Source organism: Halyomorpha halys, unplaced genomic scaffold (assembly GCF_000696795.3).
Source record: "Halyomorpha halys isolate HHAL.00 unplaced genomic scaffold, Hhal_1.1 Scaffold485.1, whole genome shotgun sequence".
Taxonomy (NCBI): domain Eukaryota; kingdom Metazoa; phylum Arthropoda; class Insecta; order Hemiptera; family Pentatomidae; genus Halyomorpha; species Halyomorpha halys.
The window spans coordinates 378,458-400,329 of NW_027114369.1; the positions used below are offsets into that span (position 1 = coordinate 378,458).

The window sequence follows — 21,872 nt, forward strand, 5'->3', positions numbered from 1 at the left end:
ATATATATATATATATATATACATACACATACATATATACATATATACATATACCTGCTATCCCATATTGCTTTGCCGGAATGGCATTATAAGAATGGTTGCCGGGTCCGCTGAAGGCGGTGTCAATAGTGATGTCATATGTTTGCCCGGATGCTCACTAGGAATAGGGTTATAAGATTAAGTAAATTTGTTTTAACTGGAAATAGCTTGAATAGATAGTGAAGAAAGTGTGTAGATAACGAGAAGCAACGTTTTTGTTTAATTAAACATTTAAATAAATTGTACTTGATATTAAGTTTTCAATTAAATCTCATTTAGATGTGTGAGAAACGCTCTATCGTTTCACGCCATAATAATTTGTTCGATTCCGTATTCGCAGAAAGAGGCAATTTAAAAATTAAAGCTACATTTGCTGAATTAATGATGAGTTGAAGGGGGAGTTGCACGATACAGTAGCCCTCGGGTGTTGTCTCCATCAATAAGCTAGTGCAACTGAAAAAACATTATCGATCTCATATTGAAATGATATCTTCATTTACATTTTCTATTTTGTTTCTGAAACGTCCTTTTTTAAAATAAAATATTCAATTAAGGCGATTCTATTAGAATCGACATGAAAACAAAATGAATGGCCAACAATTCTTTGATTGGAAACTTTTTATTATTTCTACGAATGGTATTGTTGATAATATAACCTATAGATTGAAGAACATTGTGTGTAAAGTAATGAAACTTTGTATGTTTTTTTTTGGTTTTTTTTCGTACCCTCCATTAATAAGGAAATAGTGAATTAAGGTACAAGGAATATGTTAGTAGAAGTTGGTATCCTTTTTCTACCATCGGTATTTTAAGGGTTATTTAACTTGTACACTGTATGTGCAGAGTCGTTGGCGCCGAGTGCGGGTTGATACTATGTTGAGCGGGGAGGGTCCGCTTTGCTGGTTGTGATAGTATTAGGTTTAGACTGCAGAGCCCAAACCTCGTCCCATGGTAAGAACATTTACCAAGAGGACATCTCCTTGCCATCTCCCAGGCGGTGGTGGAGAGGCGATTTCCCGGAACAGCGGGTTGGTGCAGGCCTTCTGCCCATCGAAAAATTTGATGTGTCGTCGGCCAATGTACTCCGGTACAGAAGGCAGCTGGAGCTCATCGTGGATGATAGTGCTTCTGGCCCTCTGTAACGCTGTTCCTCTTACTATCTTCCGAAGGACAGAGTTCTGAAAGCTCTGCAGTCTGTTGAGCGTGGTTCTATACATGTGTTTGAGTAGGGGGGCACCGTAGAGCAGCGTCGGTCTAATGACAGCTTTGCATTTCTGGAGCTTGAGCCTGAGCGAAAGCTGCGGAGATTTTAGCAGATGATACAGTCGATAGCTCTTCTGACGGGCGAGCTTCAGTCTCACCAACATGGCTAGAAAATGTGTGTCAATCCTGAAGTGAGTAGGCAGTGGTTTCTTACTTTTTTTGGTATGACATCACGATAGCATCTGTCTTGGCGGGATTCACTCTAATTCCAATCCGCTTGAGTTCGGCAGCGATGGTGTTAGCCGCTTCAGCATGAGACAGCGCATTTGGAGCATTAATCCTGGAGGCATAGATGCCGATGTCATCCACATAGGCAGCAATCACTCCGGGTGCTGGATCAATACCACCGAGGCTGTGTAAAGCACGAATAGTATTGGTCCCAGCACAGAGCCTTGGGGCACTCCACAGGTGGTAGGAATAGGAATCGAAAAGCTCCCGCCAACCCATACGACGATAGACCTTCCATTGAGGTAGTTTTCAATCTGTCGGCATAGAGTGGCGGAAAACTTGAAGTCTTCCAGTCGGCGGATGGGAGACACACTCGAAGGCCTAACTACAATCCAGAGATATAAGCGCTGTCGCTCTGTTCATGTGCATGTGACCCAGGGTATTTGATTGCAGTTTGGCCAGATGATGCTCACACCCGACCCCCCTCTGAAAGCCTGTCTGCTCAGGTGGTGGTCGTATTATTGCTTCTTCAGTGCAGTGCTTCATCAGATGTTGATTGATGAGCCTCTCGAGGATTTTGCTTATATGCGAGAGGAGGCTGATTGGGTGATAGTGCTCAGTCACATCACCCTTCTTACCAGGCTTGAGTAGAGGAACGACAATGGCTCGATTCCAGGTGGTCGGGAAGTAGGATATCCTCATGCATGCGTTGAAGACGTTAAAGAAAAATGCCTTACCCCTCCTCGGCAGCATTCTAAGCAACACATAAGGAATACCATCCTCTCCAGATGCCCTATATACTTGATAAGTCGCAGCGTCGACTCAAGCTGGTTGAAGGTAGAGAAGATTGTCTTCTCATTAGGAGATGGTGATGAGCTTGGTGGTGGTGAGGGAGCACTATTCGTCCTCTCAGCATCCCTAGCGGCATAGCTGGCAGCGAGAAGATCCGCCTGTTCCTCAGCTGTCATCAGGTCGTCGCCCGATGTGAGATGCACACTCTGCCTCTTGTTAACGAAGGTCCGCACAAGTTTCCTAAACTGACGATGATCGTCATGCATCCTTCGCAACTCGGTCATGCCATGAAACTTTGTATGTGTATTGTTTTATGAATTATATACTCTATGTAGAATGTTTGAGGCGTGAGAATTAAAGATGCACGAGTCTTTTCAATCATTGCGAGAAACTGCATACTTTGTAAATGTACTTGAATGATATATGAGATCCTACAAAAGCTCCAAAGACTAATTAAAAACAAATGATGGGGAATGTTGACGTAGGGAGTATGTTTGTTGCACAACGGAATATAGGAGCTTTTGAACTGGAACCATACTTACTCCTCTGACTTAACTCCTTCAAATTTTCCCCTTCCTGAAGACTCACATTGGTGAAAAAAATATGCTTAGCACCGATGAGGAGGCGAATAAACAAACAGTTCGGATTTGGTCACTTTCACTCAACCACCAACCAATTTGCTCCTGCTAAAATGATGGGAAGATAGTTGACCGGGGATAATACATATGAGGAGAAGATGGTTGAGGGTGCGGTCAGAAAATAACACAAATCAATTTAAAAAACTTATTTAATAGCCAACTTTTCGGCCAGTATTTCCAGTCTTCTTCGGGGCTACTTATAGGGGATCGGAAATCTAAATCTAGCAGGTATTATAGATAATATAACGGAACATTTCAATCACAGAAAACATATAGGGACGATCCTAATAGACATAAAAAAAAGATTCGACACTATCAACCTAAAGTTACTGATTTTCAAATAAATAAATTTAAATAATCCATAATACTTAATATTACTTATACAGCCATGTTTATCTGATCGATCGTTCTCTGTTTCAGTTAATAACATAATCTCTCCTACGTATCACATCATTTCTGGTCTCTCACAGGGTTCCTGTCTGAGTCCCATTATGTTTAATGTTTTTATAAATGAATACCCACGATTATAGCCCTTTTTACCGATAATACAGCTATTTACACCTCTTTATACCGTACCGACACAATCGTTGATAGGCTAAAATATGCTTTCAAAAATATCTAAATAACTTAAAAAAAAAATCTACGATTAAATAAGTTATTTGTGTTTTAATTTAACCGCACCCCCAACCATCTTCTCGTATAAGTCATCCACGGTCAACTATCTCTCATCATTATACGTTCTCTATATGGAGTTTTACTAGTTCTACCAATATTAAAAAAAAAATACAAGTATTTCAAAACAAATATATCTGAATCATTAATAACTATCCATTCGCACTCCCAACTACGGCACTGCCTCGAATGTTAAAAGGATGAATTATAAAATTATGCAATTGCTTGGCGATAATTTTCTTGTTCACTGTAATAGCATTCCTGAATTTATTGTTTTAGTTTCATGAGGACTAAAATATCTTCTACAATCTTCATAAATGAGACATCTGATGGAAATAAAAAAAATCATTGTTTAGAACTCGCGTCATTTATCTGTAAAGATGTTTACCACAAAGCAATAACTCGTTGTCTGCAAATATACCTATTAAATATTTCATTTGCTATTTAAATTTCTGCTGAGTGATCTTTAGTTATTCTGATATCTTTTATTTAAAGTTTTACATTACTTTTAAATGCGATTATTGTCTACAAGTCCAAGAAAACCGGAGATAAATATGATTTCAGGATTTAATAAAAAGGGGGCCTTGGAATGTTTGAACTTTTTTTTTATTACACACTAGCAGACAATTGCTAGATTTAGGGATGTAAATAGATTAATAGAATACAATTGAAAGTTTGATGTAAATTATCAGCGTAACCAAAATTAACATAATTGTTCTAATAACGAATCTTTGTTTTTATTTTGTTTATTTGTATTGTTTATCATTTAAAAAAATAAATAGTAATAATCTTGGTTTCATAGAAATTTTACTTAATAATTGATATGTGTTTGAGAACCGCTGGTAGAGCTTATCTATATAGAACCGATCTTATCCAAGATCTTTTTTTTTTTTGCTTACCTCCAAATATATTTATGAACAACAAATACAAATATACATAATAGACTAAGCCTAAATTGCATATATATAAACGTTAGTAGAAATCTTGTATTGTCGGGTGGCATTTTAAGAGAGGATACATGGTCCGCTGAAGGCGGTTTATACAGTGGTGACATGTTAGCCGGGGGATATCCAAGATCTTGGATAGATATAGGGAATTTGTCAAACAAAAGACCTCTTATTATTACGAGAATGGACCTATTACCCGTGGTACGGTTGGGTCTTCATTAAAACGCATGCTCCTCAAACCTACCTAAAAATCAGCTGCTTTATATCTTATTTGAGAATAATTGCCCAAATATGACTTTCTGGTAAATATGCTATTACTCAAAGTGTCGGTCCACTCAAATAAATAAAATAGATTATTTGTAGACGAATATTGATTGTAAAGGAAAAAAATAATATATTATGTGAATGTATGTGTATTGTATATCTGTCCGATCATGTATTGTTTGGTATGCTGTGTACTGTAGCAATCCAATGTATTTGGGCAGCATGGCTAAATACAGCATTTCTCTCTTGAACTCACAGAAGTTTTTCTCTTGTCCACCTTGTGATGGAAAGGCACTGGAGGATTGTTTCCATTTTTTGATAAATTGCCCCGCGTATCATGAGAACCGAATCCGATACATGTCGAAACTAAGCAATATTAACCAAAACCAGTTGTAAGCATTTCTGTCTGTACCCTCAGGATTGGATCTTAAACATTTTTTTTTTACATGTGTAACACAAAACCTTTTGCTTAGACCTTGATACCTATCGTCCTAAAGGATGTGTGTATATATATATTTATGTTATTAAATATGAAGTGACGTTTTTGTTTTATTGATTTATTCTGACGAATGTAGAAAGCCCAGCTTTGGGTATATTGTTTATTAGTTCATATGAACGATCTTTAAAATACCATTTTTGTAAAATTACTACAATTAATTATTTATTTTACAGGCTAACTCTATTTGTTCGGGGTTTGCCCCATAAAGAAATAAATAATTATTATTATAGATCTGATCTTATTTTCCATTTTGTTTATCTAATCTAAAAGATCTAATAGCTTTGAATCTCAAAGCCACAGCTTCTCATTACTTAAGATATGGTATATTCGTTATTATGAAATATGGCCATAGAAAAAAATTATACAAACTTTTCTTGCTTATGATTAAGCTGAATGATTCTTATGAAGAACACGAAAAAGCAAAAGTTTGGTTTGAAGAAAATGTTATAATTAAATGTTATGTTATAACTCAGAGAAAATTGTCAGTCTTCTTTATTACAGCTTTAATCTTGACTATAATGAAAAAAATACAAGGGAAGAGGGGTTTTGAAGTTTGTTAGAAAGCAGAGCTGAAAACTGTGATAGGACAGGAACTGAAGCTTGTAGAGCGAGAAGTTAAGAGGATGATGACCTTCGATATGCCCTACTCTTGTTTTGACTACTCACGTGAAAGAGATGCTAAGTACATATGTCCTTACATAAGTACATATGACCTAATCGTTTTAGTTAGTTTTTTTTTTGTGAGACAGCTTCTATTTTGTTAAACGGGGCATAGCATGCTAAATGGCTCATTCTTGATTTCAGATCAGATTGGTTTTCTCACCGTAAAGAGTTGTTTTCATGATTAATTGATTTAGTTACATCTCCTGCTTCAGAATCAGTGAGGAAAGGGTTGTCTCCTAGCAACGTCATTCAGGGATCTGTACCTCTTTCAACTGAAACTGTTCGTAATTTGGTACATGTTCCAGCACTGTGCCATTCACACTGCATTTAGTGTCTTCATTGCCAAATATAGGTTTCATCAGCATATTGAATTTCTTGAAAGATTTGATAAAAACTGTTTTTTCGATATTTCTGTACCGAATTTGTAAATAATATGCACTGCACTTATTTGAGGTAAATTTTAATGTTATTATTGATTGAAACAGAAAACTTTTTGCTGGGAAACACCGTCTGAAAGTTATAATTCAAGGTGAGAAAAATCCGAATATTGTAGAGTTTCACTGAAGTTTATAATACTTCTATTTGACGTCAGAAAAAGTGATCAAATCCATCTTTCCACCAACGATCTCCACAGGATCTAATTTTACTTGTCTAACATCATATAAAGTTGTTACTTAAAATATTTGACTTGATATAGATAAAAAGTCTGTTAATTGAATAATTGCACATAATTAATTTTCAGTATTCAATTACCTAATGATGCTAACGTGGAAGCTATTTTATTGCGTGCAATCCACAAATACACTTACATTATCATTTGTCACGGGCTCTAATGTTGCAGAAGAGTTGATTTTACTATTCCAAAGTATAATTATAATTAATCTAATGATAATAAAACGTAATTCCTTTCTTCTTTTATTATTTTTATCATCGTACTTTCAACTACCTTTCTAAGCTGAAAATGACCACGCTGAAATTCAGTCAAAAAAGTTAAATTATTTTGTGAGAATTATGTTGAATTATTAAAACCATAAACTGTTTTAAAAGCTGTACTGTGGCCAACGGTGCCGCAGAATAAACGATTTTTCTTCCTTAACTTTTCATGGAGATTCTAAAGTCAGATACTACACCCCTTCATTGTAATGGAATTGGAAAAATGGGTTGCTAAATTAAATTTTCGTTAGTGAAATATTTTCTTTGTTTTGTTTTATCGTCGAAATATTTTTCGAGAGTTCTAAAAATTATCCCTATTAAACAAATTCCCGAAGTTCATAGCAAAGAAGTTATAGGGTGAGAAAGTTTTACAATAGCCGCTCGTATTTTGAAATGCTATTTGTCATGTCCTAAAGATCTGAAATGTATCTTTATATTATTGAGAAATTTAGCGTTGTTTGGGAGAAGAATTTTTAATTTAAGTGACTAAGCATGAAAAATTTTATTGTTTTTTGAGAGTTCTGATAGCCACACTAAGAGTTCTAACAATTATCATTACTAATCGAAGTGCTACAGTTGATAACATAACAGTTATAGGGTGTTGTTTGCACAAAACGTGAAGTATATTGTTACCTTGAATTATATACTTCACAGAAGTTTATTTATTATTTTGCTCTGGCCAGGCAATCGTTAATCATCGCTCCCTCCCACTCCTCCTTTCTTAATTTATAAACATTGTAGAATTATACTGATTAATGCTTATTTACTATCAATTTTAAACACACATAAGTATCCAAATGCTAAGTTTTTATTTTTATACAAATGATGTTTTTTTTTGTTTTATTGACTAAATGGTTTTTTACAGTTAGATACGGCTGTTTTAAACTACCATAAATAAAATAAAAGTTATAGTATACTGTTTAAAAAGTTTTGAATATGTTTCTAAAGTGTTTTGGTTTTATGCCTCTTATTTTACTTATTTTTAAGTCCGCTGCAATAGTCTGTGTCCAACCAAAATAAAATTGTCAACTTAAAATTAACAGCCATATTTCTGGACATAATCTTTCTGGGATGATTTACGATCCTTCGTATTGTATAAAATATTTTTAGATTATTAAGAGAGTGATTTATTACCCCTTACGAACTTTCAGATTACTTTTTCCCAAGTTTATCTTTCTTTTCTGATTGGAGTGATAAGGAAAGAACCTGCACGTAACCTCAGTCGAGCTCAGGTTCTCGCTGTCAATTACTGATGTTTTCACCGATCTGTTCCAGGGATATAAGTAGGAATGGTTAGAGGGTCCTATGATTTTATTTTATTCAATTTAGGATTTTAATTCTGGATTATTCAAGTTCCAATTAGAAGACCAAATTATGGACTATTATATTTTAAGGAATATTCGTCGGTGCTTTGAACTATTGCCCTGGTGTAAATCAGGTGAATTATTCAACAGATGTTTGTCTCATTATGTTTAAAAGAACTAATAACTTGCTGAATTTATAAACCATTTTATTTTAGAAATATGGTATTCATGAATCAGTACTTAATCAGATTAGACACAGTAAAGGGTTATGTAAAAGTGACATTTTACCTCTTTTGATGCTAAACTATTACTTTCATGAATTATTTAAAAATTATATGGGTTTCTTTTTGTTTTAGTTGATGGAGATCGTGGAAATCTGGTTGAAAATGGAGGCGATTCTGTGGATTGTGTGACTGGTAACCCAGATTACAGGATTGTTTTTGTGAATAGACCGCAACCTAGTAGATTTCTCACTAATTGTATCACTACTGCCAAGTATACACCACTTACATTTTTTCCTTCTTTTCTCTATGAACAGTTTCGCCGCTACTCCAACTGTTTTTTCCTTTTAATCGCTCTCTTACAGGTGAGCTTTTCAAAAATTTATGAATTCTTGATTTCTTTTGTAATATGTTATCCAAAATAATTACTGTCATTTAACTTTTTTTTTTCTATATTTCTGATCAAGGATCAGGTTACAATATTGTCTTGCCAGTAAATGAATAATGTTAAGTTTATTATGTTTGCTTTCTAATATTTCTTATTGAATGATGTTACAAAGCATCTCATATAAGTTTTTGTACTTATTCTCCTTAAATTTAATTTTGTTGTTATTTTTCTTTATATACTATAAAAGAAAGAGTTATAGTTTACTTTTAAATAGTGTCACTTTGGGTTTTGATATTCTTCTCGGGCAGCTACTTTCTCAGAATTTCTTTGTTTTTAATCTTATTTATTCAAAGATATTGCTATCTGTCACAATCTTGTTCATTAAGTAATACTGATATAATTATTTAACATTCATAAAAATAAACAAATAAATGATAATAACAAGTAAATACATTTATTAAAATAAAATAGAATAATTTATTTAGGATTTGCCATTGAAAAGTTTTATTATACAATTTCTTTGCTTAAGCTTAAGTTGAAGGTATCGATACAGATCACTCCATTCATCCAAATGGAGTGATGTCCCTCCATTATTATCAAACAGATAGCATAAGTTGTATTGAAAATAATATTAGTTTAAGTATTAATAAGTAATATTTAATGCGGTATTACATATGTACTCCTTTTTTTTAAATGTACATAATGTCATTTCACAAATCATCATAGAAAAATATTTAGCAAAACAGGACTCAATCATGCAAATGATAATTCTGTAATATTGACTACCTTAGTGAAATAAAAATAACTGTCAATAGATTAATTCCTGCTGTTAATAATAATGGCATTTCCGTTTCCTTTTAATCTATGCTGCAATAGATCTGTTTTATGACACCTTCAGGAGAAGTGTTATTCTTGATGCTACTGAGGGTGTAAATCGAAATAGCATTATTATCGAAGGCATCGTAAATGCATTTGATAATGAATTAGTGCCAGTAATTGTTGCCAAGGTTTTATACTCTGTAAAAAAGACTGCTATTGTCTCTTTTCCCATTCAATTTTTTAATTAATATTTCTTTTTCTTTAATAGAATGGATTATCACTTTCAAAACCAAATGATTCTATGAAATTTTCCTAGGTAAAATCGTGACCTTTTCCAACTTATAGATCATAGGAGTGATCCTATTTAATAATTTTTGAATTCACCATTTTTTTTTTTTTATATATCTTAGCTTTTATTTAATAACAACATTACTCAAATATCCAGTTTGAGTTACCAAGTTGTACTTGGTGAATTTCTCTGATGCATTTTAACTTTGAAAGTATATTATCTACTAGTGAGAGTGGTGTGCGTTCTCTCTGATGCATTTGGTATTATTGGGGGTTCTCTCTGATGCATTGTTTATTATTGTGGGTTCTCTCTAGTGCTTTTTAACTTTGATAAGTATATTATCCACTAGTGAGGGTGGTGTGGACTCAATTTCCACCTTTGTCAGTTAATATTTATTATATGAAGTTCCCTACAAAATGAATCTCATCTTGCTGCTTTGCTTAAGTCTGTGCAGCAACTCCTAGGTCGCTATCAAAGTTTGAAAAAAATGACCTGTAAGTCACCACTGAAAAAAAATAATGTAACAGTAGCTGAAAAGCAACAATTTTTTTTTTAATTAGATTAAAATTCATTAGTTACAAGAGAGTTGAATAAAGTTTTTGAGAATTATACATTAATGTTTTATAGGGTGAATAAAAAATAAATATATTAATTTCCTGTAAAGTATCTGGTGTTATTCTGAATGGTATATTAGCCAGATTTTTTTTCCCGTTAACTTTTAACTTGACTTTAAAACTGGAGATTATTAAGCCCTTAAGAAACAGCCAAACTGCCACAGAGTGTTACTCAAATTTTTGTTGTTGGAAGAATGAGTACGCAACATATAAGGTGATGCTCACAAAATCTAGCATTTTAGTTTTTCACATTAATTTTTGATATTTATTTAATTGAATTCATTTTTATACTCCAAACTTGTTTAATTTATTTATAATCTTAACATTTTCTTGAGATTGGTTAATATTGTTTAAATAAATAAAATTTTATCCATTTTAGTCTCAAAATATTTTTATTCCTTTATAAGTCCGACGTTTCGGACAATTCGGCCATCTTCAAGGATTCTTAGTACAATTTTATAACCAAATCATTTAAAAAACTATTTCATGCAGGCTATTCTGCCCAGGTCATTTATATCAGTTCGTCAATTACCCTAATTATTCAATTTTTAATGTAATGTGAAAAATTGACTTATCATGCCCTTGATCCATATTGTAATGGTTAATTGAAGTTTTACATTATGAATTTTTGTTGTTAATTAATAAAAAAAAACAATTAGCCTGACTGATGACTTATTTAAGGTCATTTGTTGTACCTAACAAATATATACTAAATTAATTTTAATATTACTTATTATATTTCAGCAAATTCCTGATGTTTCTCCTACAGGACGATTCACTACTTTGGTTCCTCTTATCTTCATTCTCCTCGTCTCAGCCGCTAAAGAGATCATTGAAGATTATGTAAATAAATTTATTATTATTAGCCATTTGTTATGTTTATGTATATGAATTGGTAGTGACTCAATCTAAAACAAAATATATCAGAAACGAACAACCCATTGAATACAAAATGAAAATTGAGAACTATATATTTGAGAATGTTTCTGAATAGGTGTTATTTTGGCCTCCAGAACCATCATAAAAAACTATAATTTCCTATTTTATCATTTCCCGCACAACCAAAATACCTATATGCGAGACCACCATCAGACCTGTCCTGGCATATGTGTCAGAATGCTGAACTATATCAAAAACCTAGGAGAATGGACTGCTTTGGTTGGTGCTGTGTTCTGTGAAGAATATTCAGCCCTATTAGGGGACATATGTAGATCTGATGGAGATCAACTAGAATATTAATTTTGCCTAAGTAATCAACGTTGGCAGATTTTTCCGAGCAGAGCACATCGTCAGAATGACAGGGCTTCTGAATGAAATGATCCCTGCAAAGAGGAGAGTAGACTTGAACTGTGGACTTAGAAGAAGAAGTGACAATGGATGCTCAGGCTATCTTAAGATTTTGCAGTTGGTGAGAAGCAGCACTTCACAGAAATAAATGGTAGTTGAAACTATTGAAGACTATAACTCTCCATGAGTTGTAATGCCATCGATGGAATTTATAGTTATAGACAATATATAAACATTGAAATATATGTCTGAGTGGGAATAATGAAATGTTATGGAAAATTTGAACAGTATACCGCTAAATATTTTGCTTTTTATTTTCCTAGGAGGTTGAAATTATTATTATTATCTTATTAATATTTTGAGTGAAAATTGTTATTACTAGCTGTTAGACAGCTTCCATTTTTATAGGTCTATTATATAATCTAAATTAGATGACTGATCTGTGAATCAAACTTATTTTATTTATTTATTTATTTTTTTCATTTTATGCCATATCGTTTTTAATGTTTTATTTCAAATTTATATGGTTTTTTTCTGAAATATTAAAACAGATGACTATTCGCCAAAATCACTGTGGTATAGTTTGAACTAAGTGTGGTTAAAACTATTTACTTCTCATAATTTTCCATTTATCTTGAGGAACAAACATCAAACATACATAATCGATTTTTCACATTTTAGAAAAAAAAAAAAAAAAGAATTAAAAATTACAATCCATTGACTAATTTTGAGAATGTCATATTTTTTTTTTTATTATCAACTTCGAAATAGACTAAATTATTAGTAATTGTTTGACTAGAGAAAATATTATTAGTTATCAATGTCAATATGTGTCAGTGTTTGTTTACAGCTATTTCTATTCTGTTCGTAATTATTGATTTTTATATTTTCAGAAAAGGCACCGGGCCGACGGTGAAACGAATAAGAGGGAGATAGAAGTACTGCGAGATGGAAATTGGGAATGGGTACAATGGCAATCAATTGTTGTTGGAGACATTGTTAAAGTACATAATAATAATTTTTTTCCTGCCGATCTCATAGTTTTAGCATCAAGGTAAGGATCAAACATGTCATAACAATTTACATTTAAAAGAAATGATTTAATTATATAATTTTTGATTTATATTTTTAGTGAACCTCAAGGAATGTGTTACATTGAAACAATGAACTTGGACGGTGAAACCAATTTAAAAATAAGACAGAGTTTGGCTGATACATGTCATCTTCTTGACACTACAGCGCTCAACAATTTGTATGCAACCATCGAATGTGAACTTCCAAACAAATTAGTTTATGAATTCAATGGAACTCTTAAGGAACAAGGAAAACCGTAGGTGTAACAAATACAAATTTAAAAATTGAAGAACTTATATACCCGAGGACAGTTTTTCCTGAAAATATTGATTTAATTCAAAGTTGTTTTTATTTTAATGTTTATAATTGAAAAAATAAATTATTGTTCAATATCAATATTGTATTATTATAATTAAATTAAATTATTCTATTTAGTACAAAGCTGAAATGAAACACTTTTTTAAGTATATAGAAAATGTACTATATATAGAATTTCTTTTTTTTTTTTATTCCTCACTGGTTAATGTTACATAATTTTAGTTTTCATACTTTCATAAACTAAAGAAATTTTCATCTATTTATTTCTCTTTTATTTTGTTACAAAGTTTTACTTTCAATTCTGCCCATTTTCATAGAAAAAATTATCCATTGTTTGGTTATAAGTTCTTTTTTTTTTTTTCTTTTTTTTTTATGTACTTATATATTTAATTTTGTTGGATAATATTCAACATATCAGTTATTCATATGGTAACCTTAATTCCAAAAAATTTTAAACTAGAATTTAGCAAACTTTTCATGAAGTATAAAAAATTCTTTTCTTGTCTACTTTTCTTGAATGAGTAGGCTTCATTCTTATTCGTAATTCAATTTAAAATTGATTGTATTATGTTTAAGTCATTATTTTAATCACTGGTAAAAATACAATCCCTAATATTCATTTATTTCATCCTCTGCGTTTCCACAAACATCAGAAACAGATTGCAATAAACAATAGCTGCTCAAATGAACTAAAATTGTCTTTATAGATATGACTCCCAATACCCCTCCTAACGCACTTCTCTTTGGTCTCTTCAGTTTTATTTTGCTCATGGTTAGAATTTTTCAGGATTGTTTTCGTGTTTTATTATTGGACATATAAGTCAAAAAAAATTTTTCTCTTAAAAACTAATTCAGGGGCCGTCAGAGGTTCCAATGGCTAAAATGGACTTTTTATATATTTAATAATAAACACCCTTTTGGTTAGGAAAAAAAAATCTTGTTTAATTCAAAATATTTTAGTGGTCCCGTCAAATTAAATAAGTCCCACTGTAATATATTTTTGCATATGTAAAAAAAACAAACTATTTTTTAAGAAATAATCACGGAATACGCTGAAGAATTATCAGAGACTACCAATGTGGTTTTAGACAAAATCGTTTAACTATTAATAAATTTTTTTCCTTACGGCAAATCATGCAGAAAAAAATGGAATAGAACGGAGTAGTTCATCAGCTTTATATAGATTTCCAAAAGGCTTACGATTCTATTGACCGCCAGAATCTGTATAATATGGATGTGCATGACCGAAACGTATAATAAGGTACGAATCGGTAATCATTATTCTGAGCAATTCCAGGTCTGGTCGGGTTTAAAACAAGGTGATTCTTTATCATCTATCTTATTTAATCTAGCACTAGAATACGTCATTAAAAGTGTGATGAATACCCGAAAAGGGTTTAACTTTAGGTGATAAAATACCGGTGCTTGGGTATGCAGATGATTTGGTATTATTAGGTGATGACAAAGAATCTATAGAACTAAATACAACCATGCTAATAAACTCTAGCAAGGAACTAGGTCTTGAAATAAATAAGGATAAAACAAAATACATGGTTAGCAGTAGAAATGCGAGCAATTTCGGTGATATAGATATAGGAGGAAATACGTTTGAACAGATAGATAGGTTTAAGTATTTAGGTTCTACGGTAACTAGAAAAAACGAAATTGATGAGGAAATTAAAGCTAGGTTGAAGGCGGGAAATGCTTGTTATTTTTCAATTTCGAAACTGCTTAGCTCGTGCCTTCTATCGAAAAATTTAAAAATTAGAATTTACAAAACCATTATACTTCCCACTGTTCTTTATGGATGTGAGGCGTGGCCTCTTACACTAAGGGATGAACAGCGCCTTAGGGTTTTCGAAAATAAAGTACTACCCAAATATTCAGACCGAAAAAGGGAGAATTTAGAAGATTACACAACCCTGAATTAAGGGACCTACACCCGGTAAATATAATTCAAACTATAGTATTGAGGCGTGTAAGATGGGCATGTAAGGTTGTAGGGCTTAGTAACGAGCAGATCCCTAAAATGGTAATAAACACTGAACCAACGGGTAAACGTCCAAGGGATAGACCGAAACATAGATGGGAGGATTGCGTTAAAACTGATTTAGTGGAATTGGGTTTGGAGGGGCATCACTGGAAGGATGTATGCAGATAGCGTTTGGTGGTATCGGCATGGACCTTCGGGTTCGTTAAGCCTTTATTATTATTATTGACATGATACTCTACCAGATTTATTTTTTAGTTTTTTAAAAAATGACACCGAGAACATTTCATGGACTATATAAACTTATTCTGACGTATTTATTGTGGAAACCCTTGTTAATCAGGCATCAGAGAACTTGGTATACTGCTTGGTTTTTGTTTTGGCTATTTAATCCAAGGTGTAGTTATTTAAATGGGAAATATTAACAGAAAATAATAATAATATTGTTTTAGAGCAAATTTTATATTTATGTTAAGATTGTGGATTAGAAATCATTAAAAAAGATGAAATTTGTATTATAAACAAAAATTATATTTTAAAGTGTTATTTTCTTTAGTTTTTCAACATTTATAGAATTTTTTAATGAAAAATATTGCCATTTTTCTGTGAAAATATATCCTTAAAAAAATCATTTTACCGTAGATTAGACCAAAGTTGCCCAACCTTCTTAGTACCCAACGGATCAACTGCAACCATTCTCCTCCCCCTTATCCCATCATCTTCACAATTATTTCTATATAGTATAAGCACTTAATTTTTAAAATATGTTTTCCCTTTTATTAATTTTGAGGATATATCCACATAATGAAGAGAGTTAATAAATATTATTTATATAATAGAAATGTATTTTAGGTGCTACCATTTGCCACTATAACAAGGCACCTAAGGTAACTGTTTACATTAGGAATTTTACTTTACTTTTTAAAATCTGCCACATATCCAACCCAAACATAATTTATAATAGGAGATATGAGTGGATGAAGGTGTTAAGATAGAAACATCCGAAAATGACCTGACCTGTAACTACCTCAAACATAGTTTTCAAATGATACTCCTATTCCTTTTGGCAAATCCATAAATAAAATACTTAGGAGTCATCTTAGAAAATTTTATAAAACTGTTATTTAACCAGCATATTCATTTAAAATTATAAGAAATAAATAAATAATGTACAAAATGTTTCCATTTTATAATTGAAAATGAAAACTACCTCCATAAAATAAAGTGATTATAATTATGACTATAAATCAATACTAACACCTTTCATAAGAAAAGTCTGTCCCATACGGAGCTTTACCAATTTAACTAACTTTAAAAAAAAATAAGTATTCAAAAACAAATTCTTCATAATTGTAACAACTCGTATTACATAAACAAATAATTCACATTACATAAGAACAACTAAAATTCATTCAGAATTAAATATAGACACTGTACAAGAATACATACAAACTGACTCATAATTTCTTTCAATACCTTAACTCTTGAAACCCTTTTATAATTGAACCAGGAAATTATGCAAAAACAGTGATCTATATTTTGTTTTATTTTAAAATTGTTGTGAGTTTTTTCTTTCAGTTTATTTTTTACCAAATTTTATAACATAGGTCATATGTAATAAGTAGCAAAGAAAATGTATTATTTAAGAGTATATCCTGGAACAATATAATAATTATTGTATATTACTATTATTTATTTAATAAAAAGTTTTAAATTAAAATAACCTGAGACAAATCAAGGTTAGTCATCTCATGTTCCTATTTTAGACTGGAAAACTCTATTTTTAATTTCTAAAAAATAACAAAATTTAAAACATTTAAATAAGGTGGTATTAAGAAAGAAGTATATAAAATATTCTTCCAAGCAAAAATCCTTATTTCCCTAGAAAATTACATAGCATCATCATATATTCAATTTATTATATTGTGAATCAGCATTAAAAAAATGCACACTCATGCTTATTTAGTGGTTGGTGAGGCCGAGAATAATATAGAAATTGTAAAAGAAATCGCAGCCAGATAAATGGATTTTTTTTGTGAGGGAAAGGGACTTTACAGAACAAGAATTCAATTATTGATAATTGATAAGCTCCAGTTTCTGAATAAAATTTCTGAAATTACTTTAGCGTCTACCTTTAGCAATCTTGTTTCTGCAGCGGCACTGGTTCAATTCTGGCCTGGAGGATTCAACTTTTGTTTCATGGCGGTCCCAAAGAATGGAAACTTGATCCCCCTACCGTGGTTAGAATAGGGTGGTAACCTGTAGATAATCCTCCGTATGTCAGAAATGGCCAGGAAGGGGGTAATAAAAAAAAGCTGGATTCAAGTTTCATTTTTTGTTAAAGAAGCTTTTGTAAGCAAAGCCTTTTATAGCTTTTCAAGTTTAACAACCACCATCTTACTTTAATTAAAATATTTCCTTATTTTAATTTAATTTTCTATAATTTAATAATGAAAATTAATGTTAATGTGATAATTTACAATTAATTAAATAATTATTGCTTTCTGTTCAGTTCTTGTTTCAAAAACTGGCTCTTTGTTACTAATAGAATTATTATTCCATTCTTAAAATTACTTGAGAATGTGCAATAGTATTAAATAATGTTTTTATGGACATGTATAGCTGTAATTGAAGCCTTAACTAATTATTTCAATTTTGCAGTGCACTGGCCCTTGGACCAGAAAGGGTCTTACTTAGGGGAGCTATGTTGAGAAACACAAGTTGGGTATTTGGTGTGGTAATTTATACAGGCCATGAAACCAAATTACTGATGAACTCCACTCGTGCCCCCTTGAAAAGGTCGACCGTTGATCGAATTACTAACCATCAAGTTCTAATGTTATTCTTTTTGTTGATTCTTCTCTGTATTATTTCGGCTTTGTGCAATGAACTCTGGACAAGACAGCATTCAAAAAAACATTGGTACATCGCACTATCTGGTATATACTTGATATTTTATTATTTACTTTGGAATGCCAAAATTGATATATTTTTGTTCTAGAAAGATCATAGTTTAGAAACTTCATTTCCTCAGTTTCAATTCAAATTTAATTTCGCAATATAGTTTGTATATTGTGAGTTAATAGACAGCTTACTTATTTGTCTTATGATAAAATTATTCTGATTATATTCAATCGTTTGCTTCTATTTCATTTTCAGGTCACATTGGAAAGAATTTTGCTTACAATTTATTGACATTTATTATTCTGTATAACAACCTCATACCTATCTCTTTACAAGTAACTTTAGAGGTTGTCAGATTTGTTCAGGTGAGTCAAATAAGGTATCTGACTAAATTTTTTATAATATATTAATGTAATGAGACAATTAGATTATAAAAGATTTATAGTTGTTAACTATTTTTGTTCCTTTGGACCACACACCTGACCATATTCATAATTTGAAATAATACGGTCAATTATTTATTCATGTATATATATATGGCTACTGACCTAAATTTCATCAAATCATTAATATTAGTTAAATAACCATTTATATATGTTGATACTGTGTTAAAATGAAGGTCTTAAAGCACTCGGTTCAGAGTTTCTTCCCCAGAGTCATTTCGGTTCAGAGTCATTTCCCAACAAGTTAATATAATAACTTAAATTAAGTACCTTTTTGTTCTCTAAAAGCTTTTGAAGACTATTTAATATGTTTTCCTTCAGGTAGAACTAAGTATTTTTACCTTTGGATTTCATTTCTTTGGTCGTGTTGGGCTCTTTCTGTCTGTTCATTTTAATCATACTATTACTTCTTAGTGTGGAAATCCTCCACTCAGATAAATATCTATTTTAGATAAATGGATTTAAATATATATAGAATTTTAATATTATTTTTATTAAAAAACAATTAGTTTATATAATTCTCTCAAAAACAAAACAGTGAGCATTTAAATTGGACCAGTATTATCAAAGATACAGACAGCGTTTTGAACTTAGTACTTTTCTTTTAAAACTATTTTTTTGCTTGGAAGAAAACCATTCACTTTTGGTACATAAATATTTTTGAATCATTAAAACATATATATCTTCCGTAATATTCTACAACATTATATAACTGTACTAGCTAATCCTTATAATTTCACCCACATTAAATTTGAATTATACCTGTCTGTTTCATACGTATGATAAAGTACTATGCTGATCAGCTAGCTTTGCACTTAATTTAAATCTTGAGACAGCTTTGGGTATTCAGCATGGTGATTTACAAAGCTCTTTGACTAGAACATTCACAGTTTGGCTCTTCTTAATAATGTTCGAAGTACTTGTCTTTTTTGCATTGCAAGATTGCCTACAGTTTTCCAGATGGGATCTGAATCCCTGGCCAGGGTGTTTATGGTTACACCTCTTTTTCTAAAGAACAGTCTGTCTAAAGTAAAATTAAATTTCTAATTTGATTGGTAGTTTCCGAAATCAGTGCATTCAAACAAACTCTTCTGCTTAATATATATTTGCATTGATGAAATTATAATTATTGTGTAAGTAAGTTATTCAACTATTCAAGTTTTATCTTATTTGTTTTAAATGTTGTCAAAATTGTTTTTAATTTTTACATGTTATTATTGATGTTGATTTAGTGGTAGATTTTATTATTATTTTTCTGTATAGGCAATATTTATCAATATGGATGTAGATATGTATCATGAAGAATCAGACACACCTGCTATGGCAAGAACATCGAATCTAAATGAAGAATTAGGAATGGTAATTGTCTAAAACATATATACATTTTATTCCTAGTTGTAGCTATAAGCTTATTATTATACCTCTTATTTACTTTTAGGTCAAATATATTTTCTCTGATAAAACTGGGACCCTTACTCGAAATGTAATGGAATTTAAAAAATGTTCTGCTGCTGGAAAACTTTTTGAAGCACCAGTTGATTTAGATGTTTATGATATTCCGATGATAAAGGTATTCTGTTTTAATTTGAAATAATAATAAAAGATTCCCTTAGTGATTTTGTTTTGATTTCAAAGATAATAATTTATTATAAATGAACACTTAATGTAATGTAAAAAGTGGCCATTGTTAACTATTTATGTGTTGTAAATTTCATGAAATTAGTTATTATAGCAATAATATTTTACCGCACTACTTTCTAAAAAATCATATTGATTTTACTGATATGTTCTGAATCTCAAAATCATTTTCCTTATTACCGTGGTATCAACAGAAATTCTTCTATTGTGGTAATTTTTTTATAAGTATTAAATTGTTAGTATTAATACCTTTATTTATGCTGGATGTTGATTGTTGTGCTTGTTGTTTAAGGCATTAAAAGAAGGTGATGATAATGGGGATATTATTCGTGAGTTTCTTATTCTCATGTCAATTTGTCATACCGTGATTCCTGAGAAAACTCAATATGATGAAGTTATTTATCATGCTTCATCACCTGGTATGAAATTTTTTAGTTTTAATGTTTACAAAAATATTTTGTATTTAATAAAAGTCAGTCAGAAATTGAATCTGTGCTCTTTTTTTTTTTTTTTTTCTAGATGAAAGAGCGCTTCTCCAAGGTGCAAGGAGCCTAGGTTTTGTGTTTGATACTAGAACTCCAAACTCTGTTGAAGTAGAAATGCTCGGTGTTCGTGAGAAATATGAAATACTCAATGTCATCGAATTCACAAGTGCTCGAAAAAGGATGTCTGTTATATCGAGAACTCCAACTGGAAAAATAATTTTGTATTGTAAAGTAAGTTACTTTGGGTTTTAAAAGTTTAAATTGTGCTGATCATTTGTTTAAAAGTAGAATACTTAAGCTGTGTTACTCTGAAAGCCCGAAAAAACTAACCGCGTAATTCTAGAGACATATTCTGACAGCCATCATTTAGTAAGAACCTATTTAATTTTTCCTACAAAAATTTTTTTTAAGATATCTCTATAATGAAGCGTTGATTTTTTTTTAAAAATATTTTTCCAAAGTCACAAGCTATCATAGCAATGATAAATATAATTTCTAAGAATATTAATATTTGTGAATTAATGAATCATATCAAACGTTCTATTTGAAATAATTATTTATGATTAATAAATATCCTTTTAGGGTGCTGATTCTGTGATTTATGAGCGTTTATCAAAGGAAGGGCAAAAATACAAAGATGAAACGTTACAACACTTGGAAGAATTTGCCACAGCTGGTTTAAGAACATTATGTTTTGCAATGGCAGAAATTTCACAACCTGATTATGAGGTATTGCGACTATTTTTATATCAATAATATAAACAATATGTATATTAATGTATAAAGACACACATATTTTTTTACTGGTTCAAGGCTATCAGAATCTTGAACTACTACTATTAAAGAAAAAACAATTTGATTTCTTTTCAATAAAACAAAATCTATTTTCATAAAATTTCAAAATTAATTTTCTAATTACTAATGATTAAAGTTCAATATTTGACATATCTTTCCAGTTAAGTTAAGTGATATTGGATTGCTGAAGTTTTTTTTTTATTGGTTGTCTAGTCTCCAAAATAAGTTCTATTTCAGGACTGGCAAAAGATTTATCATTCTGCTTCCACATCCATGATTAACAGGGAAATGAAAGTAGAAGAAGCTGCCAATTTGATTGAAAAAGATTTGATTCTACTTGGAGCGACAGCAGTTGAAGACAGGCTTCAGGACAAGGTACTGTTGTACATAAATTTCTTTTTTTTTTTTTTTTAATCATTGTAGAT

The 21,872-nt window shown here is 31.2% G+C and overlaps 1 protein-coding gene across 10 annotated transcripts in view; it reads left to right on the forward strand.

Moving 5' to 3' along the window:
- The window catches only part of ATP8A (ATPase phospholipid transporting 8A1), a 109,547-nt gene that overhangs the window by 64,542 nt on the left and 23,133 nt on the right, over positions 1-21,872 (forward strand). For 8 of the 10 annotated variants that reach the window (XM_014424950.3, XM_014424951.2, XM_014424944.3 and 5 more), the window contains 12 exons: positions 8,539-8,768; positions 11,258-11,356; positions 12,694-12,854; positions 12,933-13,130; positions 17,844-18,121; positions 18,342-18,451; positions 19,793-19,888; positions 19,968-20,099; positions 20,460-20,586; positions 20,687-20,883; positions 21,235-21,381; positions 21,685-21,822. In XM_014424950.3, coding sequence (XP_014280436.1) covers positions 8,539-8,768; positions 11,258-11,356; positions 12,694-12,854; positions 12,933-13,130; positions 17,844-18,121; positions 18,342-18,451; positions 19,793-19,888; positions 19,968-20,099; positions 20,460-20,586; positions 20,687-20,883; positions 21,235-21,381; positions 21,685-21,822 — 1,913 coding nt within the window. Of the gene's footprint in view, positions 1-8,094; positions 8,317-8,429; positions 8,453-8,538; positions 8,769-11,257; positions 11,357-12,693; positions 12,855-12,932; positions 13,131-17,843; positions 18,122-18,341; positions 18,452-19,792; positions 19,889-19,967; positions 20,100-20,459; positions 20,587-20,686; positions 20,884-21,234; positions 21,382-21,684; positions 21,823-21,872 lie in introns of those variants that run through there. The other 2 variants (XM_014424949.3, XM_067051566.1) reach the window with 2 other exon arrangements.